This window comes from Salvia hispanica, chromosome 3 (genome assembly GCF_029641045.1).
Source record: "Salvia hispanica isolate PSC_SH4W2 chromosome 3, Shi_PSC_v1, whole genome shotgun sequence".
Classification (NCBI taxonomy): Eukaryota; Viridiplantae; Streptophyta; class Magnoliopsida; order Lamiales; family Lamiaceae; genus Salvia; species Salvia hispanica.
The window spans coordinates 54,908,320-54,928,714 of record NC_142694.1 but is presented as its reverse complement, the minus strand read 5'-3'; the positions used below and the strand labels follow the sequence as shown (position 1 = coordinate 54,928,714).

General features: G+C 35.6%; 1 protein-coding gene and 1 pseudogene across 2 annotated transcripts; both read left to right on the top strand.

Annotated features, from left to right (window-relative positions):
- Positions 1 to 8,744: 8,744 nt before the first annotated feature.
- Positions 8,745 to 9,805, top strand: LOC125210798 (uncharacterized; annotated as a pseudogene).
- A 4,631-nt stretch (positions 9,806 to 14,436) lies between these two features.
- Positions 14,437 to 18,662, top strand: LOC125215931 (ABC transporter E family member 2-like). Of its 2 annotated transcripts, none has more exons than XM_089067361.1 (12): positions 14,437 to 14,569; positions 14,685 to 14,794; positions 15,250 to 15,335; positions 15,406 to 15,503; positions 15,569 to 15,686; positions 15,780 to 15,869; positions 16,664 to 16,968; positions 17,044 to 17,239; positions 17,314 to 17,499; positions 17,577 to 17,846; positions 17,940 to 18,185; positions 18,254 to 18,662. In XM_089067361.1, exons 2-12 carry the CDS (start codon positions 14,689 to 14,691, stop codon positions 18,371 to 18,373), a joined length of 1,821 nt encoding a protein of 606 aa, XP_088923487.1. In that variant the 5' UTR covers positions 14,437 to 14,569; positions 14,685 to 14,688; the 3' UTR covers positions 18,374 to 18,662. The 2 variants fall into 2 exon arrangements, with proteins under 2 accessions (XP_088923487.1, XP_047973471.1); XM_048117514.2 differs by having other exon boundaries at positions 14,453 to 14,569; positions 14,675 to 14,794.
- Positions 18,663 to 20,395: the final 1,733 nt, after the last annotated feature.

The window sequence follows — 20,395 nt, the reverse complement described above, 5'->3', positions numbered from 1 at the left end:
TTGAAAAATAATAATCTAAGTTTTTATCTATATCCTATAGATTTATGTGGATTTATTCCTAGATGAATCTTAGTTGGATTTAGATAATAAAAATATTATTTTATTCTTATCCTATGAGTTTAAATGAATTTATTCATAGATAAATTCTAGTTGGATTTGGATAGTGATAAAGTAATATTTTATTCTTATCTTATAGATTTGTATGGATTTGTTCCTAGATAAATCTTGGATAGATTTGAACAATGATAATATAATATTATCTAATTCTATGGATTTATATGGATTTACTCCAAGATTAAATCCTAGATGGATTAGGAATAATATTAATATTAATTTATTTTATCCTATGGATTTGAATAGGTTTAATTCTATTAAGACAAATCCTAGATGGATTAAAATAATTGTTAATCCAACTTATCCTTATCTTTTGGATATATATCCTAGATAGATTAGGATGTTAATGATGTATAAGAAAATCTTTATTTAATTGGATTTAGATAAATTTGTTTGTCTAAGAAATCCTAAGCAATGTTTGATATATTCTAGATGTCTATTCTAAATAGTATTAAGATTTGTATAAATCTTGGTTGATAGGATTTTATTTTTATCTTATGGATTATGATGGGATTGTTTCTATCTAGTAATATCCTAGTGCGATTTAAATAATGATAATCCTAGATCAATGTTATCTTGAAATGTAGGATTTGATTTTATCGAAATAAAATCTAGAATAATCCCAAGTGGATTTAGATAGTTGACTCTATCTTGATAAATCCTAAATGAATTTGGATAATTATTATCCAAGATAAAACTTAATTATTTAATTGATTCTCCCTTGACTAGATTAAATATTTTTTGATAATTATCAAGTGTGTTTAAATGCCATGCATTAAATGGATTTATCTGTTTATTTGGTGTTTATCTATTTTAAGTGGATTATCTGCTTTATCTGCTTATGTGATAATTATGCAAAAACCATATAACAATATCTAAGTGATGATTACAACAAGTGCGTTGTATACGGTCTCCATCGGTTGGTTTGCAAATTTATGAAGCTAGTTTCTAATATTATCGCCACCCATGCTGTGGGGACAATAATCCTAAGAAATAGCAAGTTCATAAGGGCAGACTTCTCAAATATAAATAGTATGAACTAGAAAGTAGTTTCTAATATTATCGCCACCCATGCTGTGGGGACAATAATCCTAAGAAATTACAAGTTTCAGAAGTTCAAACAGAATTTATGAGATAGCTTGGTTTTGTTATCAGCACATGAGCATTGTTATGGGAGTGTGTTGTAGAAACAAGATTCTGTAATGCTAAATCTGATGGTCGTGCTTAGGCAACATTTGGCGGCCATGCCGTGCTGCGGTCTCTGGACTATTCGTCGGTGTTGTGACCAGTAAAAATGCTAAAATTTTAATGCGTATTGACCTCTGCTTGAGGGTACAAAATTTTAATTTTACAGTTGCAAGATACATAATTGTTTTGTGGTTATTTGCAATTATGTATTGAGCATGAGTATGTGATAATAAGTTTATTTGCCAAATCTTCATTATGTCATTTAATATTTGTCTGCGATCCTTAAATAAAGTAAACTCGAATGCCTAAATTATGCAGACCGGAAACGAAAATGGATAAGATTCTCATCGCTGAAAGCTTGGAGTTTATACTCAATGATTCATGTCCTCCATTTCCTCGACATAATTCCACGAAGAATGTTCGAGAATGCATTATACTTGACAAGCTCTTTCAGGAATAAGGTCAAGCTATTTTTCTTTTAAGTAGCTCGACAAGTCTTGGTTAATGACGATGAAAGATGGATATAAATAGAATCTGTAAAGACGATTCGATTGGAATATCCTAGAGTGACAGAATGTTTTGAGGATCTTTTGATCACTCAAATAGTTTCTGACACACAAGTCATCGCCTAATGTAATAAGAAATGACTACAAGAAGGTTTAACTGAAAAGTAGAAAATCTTCAGAATAATAGTCGTTATATTACTGTTAGAGGAAAGTAACATGATAGATGACGAATTCATAAAGGCTGCATTTTCTTAAGTCCTAGTTCATTTGAACAAAAGACTAGATATGGAAATGGGAGAGCCTGAATAGTCGTCAAAATTTATTTAAAGCGAGAAAAGATGCTTTGTGAGTTGGATTGACCTATTTTATAGAAGGACAGTGACTTACATGACAATGCAACTTCTAAGTAAGAGATCTTGATCCAGTTAGGTTTTTGTTGCAGTGGGAGCTATTAATGCTCAACTATTGTTTTATGGTTGATGCTTAAGGCATCATAGTATTAAAATAATATAAGTGCGACAAGGTTGAGTATTCAACAACACATCAACTTCTTAATCATTGAATGATAAGGTATTTATGGCTCTTAGTCATAAGGCCAAGAAAATACTTAGCAATTGTTCGAACTGATCTAAACTATCAAGATTTTAACATTTCGTTAAATAGCTTGAGAGTTGAGAAAGTCTATTTGATGCACTATGAGTTAGAATCATTTGATTTTTCAAGAGATTCAGAATACTTATAGAAGTGCAACATAGAAAGACTAGCAAGTCTCAAGGGTTTACACCATAAGGAGACGAGCAAAGGGTTATGATCAGTAGTGGGAGTCTAATCTCCATTAACGAATCCAAGCATTCATCTAATGAATGGGATAGTTATGTAAGAAGGAATCGAAGTCTTTCTAAGACAAGTTTGATTAAGTGATGAGTTGTACTCATTAAAATCTTATCATTGATGGGATAAACATTAAAGAAACTACCAACATCAGTACCTTCTACAAAACACGAGTTGTGGACTAGAGTGTCTCTAGTCTAGCACATCTCAAGGTGTAATGTTGTTCCAACACGTGTTGGAAAAGTGTCCAAGAAATTGGAGTTGTGTACTGAGACATGTTTTAAGGTTTGTCCCAAATGATGTAAGATTATAAGTTCTGTAATCTTCAAAGATATAATTCTTGTATGAAGATCATGAGATGAACTACAAGCCTAACAGCGTGATGACTCTCAAAATAAAGAGAGATATCAGATTTTCCACATTACCAAGAAGTCATACCATTAGAAACTTTTGCACTAATAAAATCAACTTCAGTACCTAAGATTGTAAGAACCATGTCGTAGTGGGAGCGTTCCACTGGAACACAACAAGTTCATGGGTCTAAGAGTGTCGTAAGACTCAGTCTTAGATTAACTTGAACATAATCCCTTTAACTACAATGTAGTATTGGTTAGTTTGGATAATCATCTTTGAAAAGGTGATAGATTCCATATTACAATCTTTGATAGACAACATATTTTACAAGAATTGCAATACTACCTACAGGCTGTGTCAGTCAGTGGGAGCAAGTATCTTTGCAAGTGTAAATGTCGATCTCAAATGGCTAGACAATGACAATGGGTTATGCCCAAAGAGAATTATCTTCTCACTATCGTTGTGCCAGGATTTAATCGATCATATTGTCTATTAGAACTTACATAAATTAGAATGTATGTATTATGATTGTCAAGACAGCCTTCTATAAATAGAAGTCTTGAGGAAATCATCTACTAGAACATTCTAATGGATATGTAATTAAGGGCAAGAAACGCATGATTGGAAGCTAATATAGACCTTCGTGGTCTTAGGCAAGCATCTAAATCAGAGTATATGTGTTTTATCGAAATTGTCAAATATTTAGAATTTGACTTGTGTCCTTAACAGTGTTGTAAGCACAAGGAAGTTGAAAGTGCATTACATATGGTATTATTGGTACTCTACGATGATGAAATCTACAAAAGTTGCAAACAACTAAGATTGGCATCTGGCGTAGGAAACTGGTTGTCTGCCCAGTTTAAGATAAAGGATTTAAGAGAAACTAAATACATTCTTAGCATCTAAGTCCTTTTAAGATTGCTAGAAAGAATGTTGAGATTCTCTTAGGAATCCTATATCTACACATTGCTTGGAACATTTTAGCATTAGAAATTCTATGAAAAGGTTTATACCTTTCAAGATGGAATTGTGTTGTTTCTAGTCAAGTGTCGTTTGACGCTTAGTGAGATCAAGAATTATGAGACTAGTTTCGGAGATAGTTGTCTCATGAATGCTATAATGTGTACTAAGTTTGATATTAGTTGTGCTTATGCATTGCAAGTATATATCATATTAACCATGGCAAAGGATTTTGATTGAGGTAATGAATATACCCTAGTGCTTGAGAAAGACTAGTAACTATATTCTAGTTTACCAGTCATTCATGTAATGTCCTTGGGGTTACACTGACTTAGTTTTATGACTAATCAGTGATCGAGTAAGTCATCCTCTGAAAATGTGTTTACCTTAGGAGTTTCTTCCTAATAGCTTTAATCGTAAGTTTGAGTATGCCTATGAGTATTACATTTGGAGTATGACTCTAGTAAAGGCTAACTCAAGGGACACACGATCTAATAAAGCTAAGCAATCACGTAGAGAGATGAAATTAATTAAAGATCAAGTACGCAGCAAAGACATTATGGTGGAAAAGATATGATCAGAGAACAACCAAGCAGATTTTTCACATAAAATGCCTTTGTGGCAACATGTTCAAACATGATGTGAAATGAATGGTGGTTCGATATATCTAGTACCAATACCTGCTTTGTGTATAAGTGGGAGAGTTTTTTGGCAGTGGGTATACTCGAAAGCATGTTTTGAGTATAAGTGGGAGATTGTTAGGTTTGGTATACTGAAAAGCATGTTTCGAGCAGTTTCGCTCAAATAGAATCTTGCTTGTATACGTAAAACTCTATAATCCACTTTTAACCCGATTCAGTATTATTCGAGCAGTTTCGCACGAATAGAATCAGTATATTATTACATTGTGTTTGCTTGTGCATTTAGAAGATGTTTTATAAACATTTGAATGTATAAGAAGCAAACAAAGTCTAAGTCTTTTGCTTAGTAGACTGGTTGTGGGCGTCGTCCACTTTAAGGTAACACAGTCGGTTCTATGCAATACTTTGCAAAAGAAAAAGAAGAATTTCACAACCCAGATAGGCTTAGACTACCTATCGTGAAAGGTTGCAATGTCAGTCCGATTATTTCTAAGCCTTACTGAAATAAGATGACGTTGGTGTGGTATAGCACTGAATGGATCTAACAGCAAGACGTGTCTTTATGCTATCTACTGAAAGACTAGGTCTTGATAAAATACTATTTCCTAATCTACATACGTTAGCATTGAGCATACGGTATTGATTATGCACTACTTTGACTTATCAAATGGTGCGGGTTTTTCGCAACCCAATAATCCTGATATATTGGGTAGTGGTGATTAATATCTAGCGGTGCTAGGATTGCTATTATGTTGAATCGTGCGCGAGGTGAGTCTCGTTTGATAATGTCCTCAAGAGGAGCTTGAACAAGGTTTTATTATTCGGAAACTGGCCAGTTGGAGTTTTATTACTCTATGAATAATAAATAAGTGTTTCTTGCTAAGTCCACTCTTGGAATTAATAAGATGTTAATTAATTAAGTCCATAGCAGACTTCAATTAATTAATGGACATTTATATCTTAAGCGCGGGAAATAAATAATATATATAATGGAAACCCGGATTACTTGTAATTTCGGATTTGGATGGGGAGTGCAATATTACTTCTGTAGTGGCTGCTCGTAATATTCCAATATAAGCTTGTATTAAATTGTGGGTTCAATTTAATTAGTAAAAAGCTAATTGGGCGAGCCCATATCCAAAACCTTCCATAGATCCCTGTCTGGGCCCATAAAGAACTTAATATAAATAGGAGAATAAAGGAGACAGAAGAATCACAATTTCATTATTTGTAATTTTCGAAAATTTCAGCTTCCCCAGCTGTAGGAATTTTCGAATTCCACTCCTTTCCCCAAAAGGATTTCTTCTGTCTTCTTTATTCGAGTCCTAGTATTTTGATAAGATCAGCCCACCCTGATATCGAGATACAGTTCGGGAACCAGTCAGAAGATCCGTGGTCTAGTATTGAAGATCATCACGTGGAGAAGGCGCGAGCAATCGACGATTCTTTGGAGAATCAAATCGGTAACTCTAAACCGTAGAATTCATGTTTTAGGATTTACTTTCTATAAGCATGAATTATTTGCGTTCTAGCATGCAATTATCTGTTTAACATGTGAATTGATTAATCGCATAATCGGTCAAATAGATCCGTATCTGATTTATTTGTTTTGTACAAGTCTTCCGCTGTGCAAGGGGCACCAAACCCCAGCAGGTTTCACATTCCACTAACTCACTTCCTCACATTTTATTATAATACCAATATAAAAAAAGTGGATTCCCTATTCCATTAATTTTTTCAATCTACTATTCTTTACATTTCTTATCTTAAAACCCGTAATCATAATAAGAGTAACTCTTATTATGGGACGAAGTGAGTATTTTTTATTATATCTAGCCAACCAAATAATGTTCCTATCTTGATTATTATCTTAAAGTTTTCCTTAGAAGTTTTCTTTTCTTCACTATCTCGTGTTATTTTATCATCTATATTCGATGTCATCCCTTCCTTGATTGCTTATGTTGCATGTCCACTATATCCGGTTGAACTGTTGTTGCTCTCAGAATACACAAATTCAGCTTTACACAATTTGAAAACAGTCGTTATGCGATTTGATTTTATTGGGATCGTGAGGCGCGGTCCCAAGGAATTGAGAGGTTGGGTGCAAAAAAAAATTGGACCAATAGGTCTTAACGCGGATTGTGGTGACTTTGAAATCATAGGTTCAAATCCCATCACCTGTTGAGAGACTTTCGGTCTTAATTTACAAGCTCAGTTGAGCAGATTCTGCCAAAGACGGGTTCAGTAACTTGTGAACAAACCAAAAAAATATTTATTGGATAAATAGTTTCTTAAAAAAATTATTTTTATGAAGAGTGAATATTTCCTTTATTCAATTTCAACAGAATAATAAACATTCCTGAGAAACAAAGCAACAGACAATTCGGATATTTTTACTCAAATTCTCACACTGACTCATCATCCACGCGACACGTTTTTTATTTAAATCCCAAATCCTGCAACATCACAAATTATACACACACTAAAAAGGCGCGAGCTTGTTTGATCATATCACAAAATGGGTACGAAAGAAAGGATTTTGGTGACTGGGGGCGCTGGCTTTATCGGCTCACACACGGTGGTGCAGCTGTTCAGAGAGGGCTTCAAGGTCTCTGTTTTAGACAACCTCGACAATGCCGTCGAAGAAGCACTTGACAGAGTCAGGCAGTTGGTCGGCCCCCAACTCTCCAAGAATCTCGATTTTCATTTGTTATATTCTAAGTTGCTTTTGAGAAAATAGAGTACTCCCTCCGTCCCAAGATATTAGACTCGTATACCATTTTGGGATGTCGCTGTTAGAATTTTTGGGCTTCCACATGACTAATTTAATGTGTATGGCTATCTTTCAGTTGCCCAATTAAAGTGATCCATTAAAGATTAAAGTTTGGGCTAAAGTGTATTTATTTTGTTATGGAAATAAGTGTTGATACCATATGGGATTTTCTATTTGATGAGGGACCGAATAGAAAATAAAGGGGTTTATATTTAATATAAATATAAGCTAGGATTATGGTCCCCAGACGTCAGAAGAACATTCGATATCTCTGTATTCTCTCGGCAGACTATCGCGAAGAACGTCTCTGATCGTTTGGAAGATCCATAGCCGCTGCAAAGCAATTCGGCCGTTCTATTCGCCGTTCTATACGATATGGATCAAGGTACGCTTCCGCTTTACAGTTTGTGCTCCTTCTCCGTTGTTCTCGGTTAATCATCATATAGAGCTTTAAGTAATTGTTCACTCGATTATTTTAACAAGTGGTATCAGAGTCACTCTATTGATGATTCTCTGAGAATTGGGAAAAGGGAATTATGGTTTTTTCGATTTTAAAATTAAAATCATGCGGCTGTTTTTATTGTTTCATTGTCTGTGATTCAATCTGTTTTTTTCGTATGAGTCGAATTAATTTTGGATCAAGGTACAATGTTTCTGTTATCGTTGCACATTCTGAATCGTTAATTGTAAATTACATGTCGCAAATTTGGTTTTCATATTAGAGTTACGGAATTGAATTGTTGTTATTGTTTTGCTCGTGTTTCAAAGCATGTTTTGATTGTGGATTGCTATGGCCGAGAATCTTTTTCAATTATGTGCAACTCTGCCTTATTAAAATATTGCAACAAATTGATTCTTTCCTTTTGTTGTGTATTAAGAATATTGTCGTATCTTATGTTAAAGGAATTAAAAATAATAATAATAATAATAATAATAATTGATTCGGTTTCTCAATTTTTTGAATAACTAAATGGGAATTAAGAATTCTTTCGAGAGTTCGACTAAGGTTTCTTAATTCAAATTTGTTTTGGTGCATCTCATGTTCCTTTATGTATTTTACTAATATCCAAAATAGATTAGTCGAAACATGACGTTGCCAAAGTAACCTTTCTTGTCTAGACTTCCTTATTGCGAATATTAGGACGGTGAAGTGTGTGTGTATTTTCAATGCGGATATTAGTCGGCCCAAAGGAAGATCATTATTTGGCACGAGGTACACACATACCTGTGGTGGTAAATACGTGACAATTATCCGGTTTATCGTGTAAGTAGTGTGATGCCCAAAGGTGGACATTGCTTGACATGATTTTATTGTCAGTGTTTGATCACTACAAAGAGGTTGCCACTTACAAGTTTATATTACTGTCCAAAGACTTGATTTAAATGTTGTGCCGGTACCTCGAGATGTTACCTTCTTATTTGAATTTTATGATGTGAGCATGACGGTTAATTTGGTTTTGTTTCTCTGTAGTTATGACGTCTTCTGCTACTGTGTCTACCAACGTGCAAAACATACCTATGTTGAATGGGTCTAATTTCAAGGATTGGAAGGAAACCCTTCTGATCACTTTGGGCTGCATGGATCTTGACCTCGCGTTAAGGACTGAGAAACCCGCCCCTCTTACGGATGTAAGTACCGCTGATCTTAAGCGGGACTTTGAGAGGTGGGAACGCTCGAATCGCGTGAGTCTTATGATCATCAAGCGCAGCATCCCAAAGGCCTTTCGGGGCACGGCTTCTGAGGATATTGCTAATGCTAGTGAATACCTTGCCAAAATTGAGGAGCGTTTTGCTAAAAACGAAAAGTCCGAGACAAGTACGCTTCTGGCAAACTTGATCTCAATGAAGTATAAGGGCAAGGGCAACATAAGGGAGTACATCATGTAGATGTCTCATATTGCTTCAAACTTGAAGGCGCACAAACTTGAAGTCCCTGAGGACTTACTTGTGCATTTGGTGTTACTCTCTCTTCCTACACAATTCAGTCAATTTAAGGTCAGTTATAACTGTCAGAAGGAGAAGTGGTCTCTTAATGAGCTCATTTCATACTGTGTACAAGAAGAGGAGAGATTGAAGCAAGACAGAGTTGAGGTTGCTCAACTGGCTACTAGCTCAAGCAATAAGGGAAAGGGCTTAAAGAGAAAGCCTATTGAGAATGCTGCTGTGGACAAGGGACCATCACAAAAGAAGCAACATAAGGAAAGTGGTTGCTACTTCTGTGGGAAGTCTGATCATATGAAGAAGAATTGTGCCAAGTACACCGCCTGGCGTGCTAAGAAAGGTATGATTCTTGCTTTGGTCTGTTCTGAAGTTAATCTAGCTTCAGTCCCTAGTGATATTTGGTGGGTAGATTCTGGTGCTACTACTCACATAAGTTTATCAATGCAGGGCTGTCTGAGCTGCCGAAAGCCAACTGATGGTGAAAGATACATCTATGTAGGAGATGGCAAGTCGGTGGAAGTAGAAGCTATTGGGCATTTTAGATTGTTGTTAAAGACTGGAATTTTTCTGGATTTGAAAGATACTTTTATTGTACCGTCATTTAGACGGAATTTGGTTTCTATTTCTGCATTGGACAAATTTGGTTTTTCTTGTTCATTCGGGAATCTTAAGTTTACTCTTTCAAATAATTCAGGTATTATGGGCACTGGTTCTTTAAGTGCATATGACAATCTTTACATGCTTGATTCTGTTACTTCATATTCAGAAGCCTTACATGTTGAATCAAAGGGGACTAAGCGGAAATTAAATAATGAAAATTCGGCAAACTTATGGCACAAGCGCTTAGGTCATATCTCAAAATCAAGAATTGAGAGACTTGTGTCAGATGGTATATTAAACACACTAAATTTTTCAGATCTTGATGTGTGTGTTCAATGTATCAAAGGAAAACAGACCAAACATAAGAAATTAGGTGCCAATAGAGCTACAGACGTCTTAGAATTGATACATACGGATATTTGTGGTCCATTCCCTTCGGCTTCTTGGAATGGTCAACAATATTTTATATCATTCATAGACGACTATTCTCGTTATGGGTACCTATATTTAATTCATGAAAAGTCTGAGGCTCTTGACAAGTTCAAAATATTCAAGGCTGAAGTTGAGCTCCAACTCAACAAAAGCATTAAGAAAGTCAAATCTGATCGTGGTGGTGAATACTACGGCAGAAATGACGGCTCAGGTGAACAACGTCAAGGACCTTTTGCTCTCTATTTGGAAGAGTGTGGGATCGTCCCTCAGTACACTATGCCGGGGTCGCCTAGCATGAATGGTGTAGCTGAAAGACGAAATAGAACTCTTAAAGATATGGTGAGGAGTATGATTTCTCATTCCTCCTTACCCCAATCACTTTGGGGAGAAGCATTAAAGACTGCAGCATATATTCTCAATAGGGTACCAACTAAAGCAGCTGCTAAAACACCTTATGAGCTTTGGACTGGGCGAAAGCCTAGACTAAGTCACACTCACATTTGGGGATGTCCAACTGAAGCTAGGCCTTACAAGCCAAATGAAAAGAAATTGGACTCCAAAACAGTGAGCAGCTACTTTATTGGTTATTCAGAAAAGTCAAGGGGTTACAAATTTTATGATCCCACCACAAGAACAATTTTCGAGACGGGAAATGCGGTGTTCTTTGAGGATGTTGAGTTTGGGGGGAAAATGCAATAAGGGACATCACTTTTGAGGAGGAATCTATAACAATTCCTACCACTGCTTCTGACAATGCTCAGATTTCTATTCTTGACATTGAAGAAGAAGCAGATCAAGAACCTCAAGAAAATGATGTTATAAATGCACGACTCCAAGTTGATAATCTCAATGAGGACCAACATCATGTTGATGAGATTATTCAAGTTCAACCTCAACAACCTCAAGAACCAATGCCAATAAGGAGATCCACTAGAGAAAGGAGAAATGCCATTCCGGATGATTATGTGGTTTTTCTCACTGAAAATGAGGATAATATTGGTTTGAAAAACAATGACCCTGTCACTGTTGCTCAAGCAATGAAGGATCCTCAGTTTGAAAAGTGGACTCAAGCCTTAGATGAGGAATATAAGTCAATGCTATTTAATGACGTTTGGGATATTTACCCATTACCTGAAGGTGTGAAACCCATTGGTTGCAAATGGATTTTTAAGACCAAAAGAGATTCAAAAGGTAATGTGGATAAATATAAGGCACGTCTTGTAGCTAAAGGCTTTACTCAGAAGGAAGGTATTGATTATAAAGAGACTTTCTCTCCGGTTTCTTCGAAAGACTCATTTAGAATAATCATGGCATTAGTAGCACATTTTAATCTTGAGCTGCATCAGATGGATGTTAAGACAGCGTTTCTCAATGGTGAACTTGAGGAAACGATTTATATGGAGCAACCAGAAGGTTTTGTTGTCGGAGACCCAAAGAAAATGGTTTGCAGACTAAAGAAATCCATCTATGGGCTCAAGCAGGCCTCTCGTCAATGGTACCATAAATTTCATGAAGCGGTTCTCTCATTCGGTTTCGAGAAGAATGTTATTGATGATTGTGTGTATCACATGTTCAGTGGGAGCAGATGCATCTTCTTGGTATTATATGTCGATGACATATTGATTGCCACAAATGATAAGGAAATGTTGCACGATACCAAGAATTTTCTCTCAAAGAAATTTGAGATAGAAGATCTTGGGGAAGCCTTTTTTGTATTAGGGATCGAGATTCACCGAGATCGCTCTCGTGATATTCTACGATTGTCACAAAAGGGATATATTGAAAAAGTGCTAAAAAGGTTTGAGATGCATGGCTGCAAGCCTCTAGACACCCCTGTGGCTAAAGGAGACAAGTTTAGTCTTGCTCAATGCCCTAGAACAAGTCTTGAGATTAATGAGATGCAAAAGTTTCCATATGCTTCGGCTATTGGAAGTCTCATGTATGCCCAAGTATGTACTAGACTCGATTTGGCTTTTATTGTTAACATGTTGGGAAGGTATCTCAGTAACCCCGGAATGGATCATTGGAAAGCAGCAAAACGGGTTATGAGATATTTGCAGAGAACAAAAGATTGCATGCTCACATACAGAAAATCAGATCATTTGGAGATCATTGGGTATTCTGATTCTGATTTTGCTGGATGCCAAGATAGTAGGAGATCCACCTCGGGTTATGTATTTCTGCTGGCTGGAGGAGCCATATCGTGGAGAAGTGCTAAGCAGACACTTGTGGCACCTTCCACTATGGCAGCAGAATTCGTAGCTTGTTATGAGGCATCTTGTCATGGGTTATTGCTGCGAAATTTTGTCACTGGGCTGCGTATTATTCAAGGAGTTGAAAGACCACTTAAGTTGTATTGTGACAATAACTCAGCAGTGCAATACTCCAACAACAATAGGAGCTCTGCTAAGTCAAAGCATATTGAGATAAAGTTCCTAGTTGTAAAAGAAAGGGTTCAGAGTGGACAAATTTCTATAGAGCATATAGGAACAGATTTGATGATTGCAGATCCGCTTACTAAGGGACTACCACCTAAGGTCTTTCATGGGCATGTAGCCCGTATGGGTGTTTTATCATTTGAGGACACTTCCGTTTAGTGGGAGTAGTTAATTTTGTTAATGCTCTATATTGTGTTTAAACATGTTGTAGAACTCATGTTATTTTCTGCAGAAATAAAGTACTCCCTCCGTCCCGGCTAAGATGACACATTGCTTAGCCGGCACGGGGTTTTAGGAGTTATTGGTTAAAGTGTTTAATTGGAGAGAGGGAAGGTGGGTGTAAGTATTAAAGTAGAGAGATAAAGAAAGATGGATATTTTAATAGGAGTGAGAAAAAGTGGTTGAGTGTATTAATTGGAGAGAGAAAGTTACCAAAAAAGGAAATGTGTCATCTTAGTTGGGACAAACTAAAAAGGAAAACGTGTCATCTTAAGCGGGACGGAGGGAGTATTATGTTTTGTCCATTACTTGTGTAATTTGGTTTTAGTGTGATCTCACTTTGGGAGGACCAGTTGGAAATAGACATGTATGATCACCTTGCATGAAATTTCCATGCTACACTCCATAATTGATCTGTTGTTGATTATATTTGCATATGTGATTACTGATGGGTTTAATCATGAAAAAATATGGTGACTGCCCCTTTAGTCCTATGTCGATATGGTTGATAATGAGATTGTTCGGAAATACACTATGTGATAGCATTTTGAGCGCTCATTCGGTTTGTACACATTTATTTGGTGTCATGTGTTGCCCAAGTGGGAGATTGTTAGAATTTTTGGGCTTCCACATGACTAATTTAATGTGTATGGCTATCTTTCAGTTGTCCAATTAAAGTGATCCATTAAAGATTAAAATTTGGGCTAAAGTGTATTTATTTTGTTATGGAAATAAGTGTAGATACCATATGGGATTTTCTATTTGATGAGGGACCGAATAGAAAATAAAGGGGTTTATATTTAATATAAATATAAGCTAGGGTTATGGTCCCCAGACGTCAGAAGAACATTCGATATCTCTGTATTCTCTCGGCAGACTATCGCGAAGAACGTCTCTGATCGTTTGGAAGATCCATAGCCGCTGCAAAGCAATTCGGCCGTTCTATTCACCGTTCTATACGATATGGATCAAGGTACGCTTCCGCTTTACAGTTTGTGCTCCTTCTCCATTGTTCTCGGTTAATCATCATAGAGAGCTTTAAGTAATTGTTCACTCGATTATTCTAACAGTCGCAACATATTTGAGCTACTTCTATTTATGGTAAAAATTTACTTTATTACCAACTCCACTTACACCATAAACAACACATGCTAAATTATTGTGCCAAAAGAAGTGGGTCTAATATGTTGGAGGGAGTATGTTTTAATTTTTATTCAATGTCAAGATTTTTTCTGATAAAGATACTGCTTTTTGGATGATTTGTCTTGAATGCAGGGGATATTAAGGAATGTGGACGATTTGGAGAAATCAGGGTTATTTTGGTCTTGGCAGCCAATAATGAATTAAAAAAAAATCAGCCCAAATGCAAAACTGGGGTAACTCAAAAGGGACACAATTAGGTGGGCCATACCCATACCCATAACCATGCATATCAGGCAAGTTTCAATTCTCTTCGTTTCCCCCAAAGGTAACGGAAGACGTCCTCAGTTAGTAGGAGTAGTACAAAATAAAATCAAAGGAAAGGATTTCTCATTCCCTCTTGGAACCCTAGCGCCGCCTCCCGATTCGCAGGTGATGATGTTATACTTTTTTCTATGCCAATATATAATATATACGTACATGATCTTCCATTCATGTTTTTGTTTTATTTTAATTTGAAGTTTAAATCTCTACTAGTTGAATAAAGAGATATGGCCGATCAGAAATTGACGCGTATCGCCATAGTGAGCTCCGACAAGTGCAAGCCTAAGAAATGTCGTCAGGAGTGCAAAAAGAGCTGCCCTGTAGTCAAAACAGGTCAAAACCCCAAATCCTGTTTTTATGGAGGAGTTTATTTTGTAAAATTTTGATCGATTTGTGAAATACTGCTATATGGTTTATTTTGTCGTTAATTTGATCTCAAGTATTATTTGGTCATGAACTATGTTTGTTTGAGAAGAATAAAATTACTACTAATATGCATAACAAAATAATGCACCCATCGGAGATGTAGGCATGAACTGGTGTTTCTTATTCGTAGGATGAAATACTGTTGTGAATTGATACCAGTTGATTGCAGCGTGACTAAGTCTTACCATCAACCCCATTCTGCGTTGTTAATATCAGCAACCACTGAATTTCTTGTTTTCCAAACTTAGATACGTTGTATATTTTATATTGATTCACTGATTGTCCCATCATATGGAATTTTTTATTTTATTTTCTGTTTTAGGATTTTACAACTTTTTATACATACTGCTGTGTTCATCCAGGTAAACTTTGCATCGAAGTGACTTCTGCATCCAAGATAGCTTTCCTCTCAGAGGAGTTGTGTATTGGATGTGGTATCTGTGTGAAGGTTTGTCCAGTATCATAGAAATGAAATTCAAGTTTTTGTGTCTCATTAATTCTTGTGCATGCTCTTCCAGAAATGCCCATTTGAAGCAATTCAGATTATTAATCTACCAAAAGACTTGGACAAGGATACAACCCATCGTTATGGTCCTAACACCTTTAAATTGCATAGGTTGGTTCAACCACAATTTCATTGTGTGTTTTTGTTGCTTTCTAACTTTTACAACATTTTCACAGATTACCTGTACCGAGACCTGGGCAAGTTCTGGGCCTGGTGGGAACTAATGGCATTGGAAAATCTACTGCACTTAAAGTTTTGGCCGGGAAGTTGAAACCTAACTTGGGACGCTTTAATGTGACTATCTTTTGCAATTCAGCTAGCCTTGAATTTTCCTGAGGAGGTTAACATGTTCCTTGACTTTTCCTCTCTATGTCTATTTTTTTGCAGAATCCTCCTGATTGGCAAGAAATTTTAACTTATTTTAGAGGGTCTGAACTGCAAAATTACTTCACCCGTATTCTTGAAGATAATTTGAAGGTTTTAGCTCTGATAATGATGTTGCTAGAATGCTTGCATAGTGTTGGCTTCTTAATTCTTATTCATTCTTGCAATTCTTATAATTTTCAATGTTAAGGTATATTTCATCTAGATTTCAGCAGCTATAGTTCTCTTGATTAAGTGAACCACCAAGTTGCATGGCATTGATATCCCATTACTTCAATATAACTGTTAAAAGAGAATATTGTTGAGGTTCTTCTGATTGTTGGAGGTTTTTAGATCGTGACAACTTTTTGGCTTTAACATCATGCTCAAGTTCTGTCTGCATTTTATTAAATAAATATCTCTATATTCTTTTGTTGGGTGTTAATATATTTGGTTTAGAGGAAAGTGCTTTGTTATCATAAGCTTGAATACGAAATGACCTACATTGTATGCTTAGCTTATCTTAAATTTTAAGTCTTTAATCTTCATTTAATGACATAACAATGGAGATGGAATTTTATTTGCCTTAAGTAACTAAGGTAGCAGGGATTTTCTTATCATAAGATTGTGTATGAAATTATACATCGACCTAGCATTGTATCCTTAGCTCATCTTAAATTTTAATTTTTTAATCTCTTTTATTGACATATTTAGATATTTTTGTATGAAGTAACTGAGATAGCAGGTGATACTAATAAATGCAAATGCAATAATAGCTCGACTACCATGAAACTTAATCCATCTGTCCCACTCCCACTCTGTTTTTTATTTGTCAACCGTTGTTATTTTCCATGTTTTTACTTCTCTAGTTTATTCATCTGTCATATTTGTGATGCATTTATTCTCAGGCAATCATCAAGCCCCAGTATGTCGATCACATTCCTAAAATTGTTCAAGGAAACGTTGGGAAAGTTCTTTCTGAGAAAGACGAGAGGGATATGAAACAAGAACTTGCTGCTGACCTTAATTTGATTCAGGTTATGGACCGTAATGTGGGAGATCTATCAGGTGGAGAGCTTCAGAGGTTTGCAATAGCTGTTGCTGTTGTACAGAATGCAGATATTTACATGTTTGATGAGCCATCAAGTTATCTTGATGTTAAACAAAGACTAAAAGCTGCTCAAGTTATTAGATCATTGCTTCGACCTAATAGGTAGTGGTGTTCACTTTTTCTGTTAACTATCCAAGTATGAAAATTTTACTCAGTTACTATCATCTTTGTTTTCAGCTATGTGATCGTGGTAGAGCATGATCTTAGTGTGCTTGATTATTTGTCGGACTTCATATGCTGCCTTTATGGGAGACCTGGTGTATATGGGGTAGTTACTCTTCCATTCTCTGTTAGAGAAGGAATTAATATTTTCCTGGCTGGATTTGTTCCAACCGAAAATCTTAGGTTTAGAGATGAATCTCTTACATTTAAGGTAAGTCCTATATTTTTTTTGCAGTATTTAGGCAACTGAGATGCCATTTTTCAAAAATGTACTTCTCCTTGCAGGTTGTAGAGACTCCACAAGAAAGTACGGAGGAAATTGAAACATATGCAAGATACAAGTATCCAACCATGACTAAGACTCAGGGAAACTTCAGGCTCAAGGCAGTGGAGGGTGAATTCACCGATTCACAAATTATCGTGATGCTCGGAGAAAATGGGACAGGAAAGACAACCTTCATACGGATGCTGGTACGTTTTTTGTATAGTTTATTTACTTTTAAAAAACATGTTCATTTATGCTGAACCGTTCTCCTTCCAAATGTTAGGCTGGCCACTTGAAGCCTGATTCAGTAGAAGGATCTGATGTTGAAATTCCTGAGTTCAATGTCTCTTACAAGCCACAGACAATCAGTCCTAAATTTAAGGGTAGCGTGAGAATGCTGTTGATTTCAAAAATTCGTGATTCTTACATGCATCCTCAGTTTGTATCGGATGTGATTAAACCTCTATTGATTGAACAATTGATGGATGAAGAGGTTGTGAATCTTTCTGGTGGAGAATTGCAGAGGGTTGCCCTCACTATTTGTCTTGGAAAGGTGAGGTCCTGTCTTATCCATATATTTACTTTGGATACTATTCTGGTGTGTTGCTTCTCATTTACCCTTGGTTTTGTTTTGGTACGGCTGCAGCCAGCTGATATATATTTGATAGATGAACCAAGTGCCTTTCTTGACTCAGAGCAGCGCATTGTTGCTTCAAAAGTCATAAAGAGATTCATACTTCATGCGAAGAAGACTGCATTTGTTGTGGAGCATGATTTCATCATGGCAACATACCTTGCTGATAGGGTGATTGTGTATGAGGGAAAGCCATCCATTGACTGTGTTGCCAATTCACCTCAATCACTGCTGACGGGAATGAACCTCTTCTTATCTGTAAGCCACATCACATCTATATTCACAAAATTCTTCCATAATGTAACCCAATTTCTTTCGTTATGTAGCACCTGGATATCACATTCAGAAGGGACCCCACAAATTTCCGGCCTAGAATCAACAAACTCGAGTCAACCAAGGATCGAGAGCAGAAGTCCGCTGGATCTTACTATTATTTGGATGACTAATTTGCAAAAATATGCTGGTTACCACATTCGAGCACCTGAGGAGTGGTGTATGCTTATACGGTTTTTTTTTCAAAAGTTACAGATTAACAAAAGTTCCAGATTAACAGTCAGAGGTTGTTTTAAGTCCAATATCGTGGGGAATAGATATGTTGCTGTTCTCGTCTTGATTTCAACTCTTTGGAAATAGTGTTTACTGTTTACTAAATACTAACTACCTATTTTCTTATACAAGCCAACAATTTGCTCATGCAAATTGGACTCCTCTAATAGTAGAAGAGATTTCACAGTTTTTGTTTGTGGTATCCAACTATATCGTTTGTTTTTAGTCATTAGTTTTTTTGGATTACTGTGTCAAATTGTGTTAGGGTTTAAGATGAACTAGTACTCTAATTAGCCAACTAGTGGTTTGAATGGAAGTAGGCATGTATTGTTGAACAATGGATATATAGTAGGAGTAAAAGAAATAAGCCTAGTTGGAGTAATAGGTTCTTGGACGTGCCAAGATGAATGAGATAATAAGTTATAGTAGTCTTATTTCTCAATGAATCAAACATTACACAGACTTCCAATTTATAGAATACATTACTAGACTCAATAAAGATAAAAATTGTATAAAGATAGCTAATGAAAATGCAGATACGCTAAATCAAATAAAATTAATAAGACATGTTGGAGATTATTATGATGTGATCTTGGGCGAGATTTAGTAGCTCGAGGGTCCTATCAACTTCACCATATTAAAAAAAACATCTTATCCTCAAGGTGGCATATATCGTTGTTGGATATTTGTGCTAATCCATCGAGTTGATCATGCAAAATGAGACCATCTTTTGACAGATGTAGAGTGTATGCTAAATTTAATTTCATGGTATGATATAATTGAACTTTCCATAGTTTGGGCATGTTTATGTTTTAATTTATTTCAAATAACAACGTTTAGGAAATTCGTTTGTGTTCGGTATGCTAGAATTACCACTCTCAATATCTTGAATGTCTTCAAAATAATGGTATGATTTTATTAATTCTGTCATAGTATGAGCATGCATGTTTAGGTTGAAATTAGAGTTTCCGTTTGGTTGTTAGTTTTATAAACATGACTAATGGTATTAGATACATTTATTTAGTAATACTGCCCCCGTTCCATTTTAGGAGTCTCATTTGAGTTCGGCACAAATTTTAAGAAATGTAAAGGAAAGTTGTGAAAAATATAGTAGAATGTGGGTCCTACTTTTATACATTAATTTTGTAATAAAATGTGAATGGAAAAATGTTATTGGAATGTGAGGCCTATTCCTATATATAGAATATTCTAACCGGGACTTCTAAAGTGGGATACCTAAAAATGGTAAACTGCGAATGCTAGAGTGGTACGAATGGAGTATTTGATATGTGTGTGTCTTGTTTGTATGAAAGAGTGGGCGAGAGATGCAATTGAATTGATTACAATTTAAAGGGTAATTTAGTAGTAATACAAATTAATTTCGTTCAATTCTTTTATTTTATTTATAGTTATTAAACATATGAATAAAATCAGTTATCTTGTGTATATCAAGCAAGAGAATTGTCTGTCCATTCTTATACATTTATTCCTACATTCAATCAATTCAACTCTTATTTGAATTATTTCATTTTATTATGCCAACTTTAGATTTAAATGTGGAAATGAAATTATAATAAACTAATACTATAATCTGAATTCAGTTTGCACAGCCGACCTAAAAATCTAAAATTTGTAGAAAATTCAAACTGATCCTAACCGAAAAATCCGACACATATTATGAATATTGATTTGGTTCGGACAGAATATTCAGATTTCAAGTATTTTACAAATTGTTTGCAATACAACATCATCTCCTTTCAACGTTCCAGCTAAAAGACCAAATTTTATATCGCGGCAGAAATGTGTTATAACTGAGAAATTACCGATTATCTCTATTTTAAAAAGTATCTAAAAAGACAAATAAACACCTTTGGTCCAATTTACCGATAGGGACCAAATCATTTTTAAAAAAAATCTAAAAT

Bases quoted from the DNA above. Each gene is read 5' to 3' on its own strand.
- LOC125215931 (XM_089067361.1), top strand. From the start codon at position 14,689: ATGGCCGATCAGAAATTGACGCGTATCGCCATAGTGAGCTCCGACAAG. The intron at 15,336-15,405 runs GTTTGTCCAGTA...ATGCTCTTCCAG, and splicing joins GATGTGGTATCTGTGTGAAG to AAATGCCCATTTGAAGCAAT. The intron at 15,870-16,663 runs GTTTTAGCTCTG...ATTTATTCTCAG, and splicing joins TTCTTGAAGATAATTTGAAG to GCAATCATCAAGCCCCAGTA.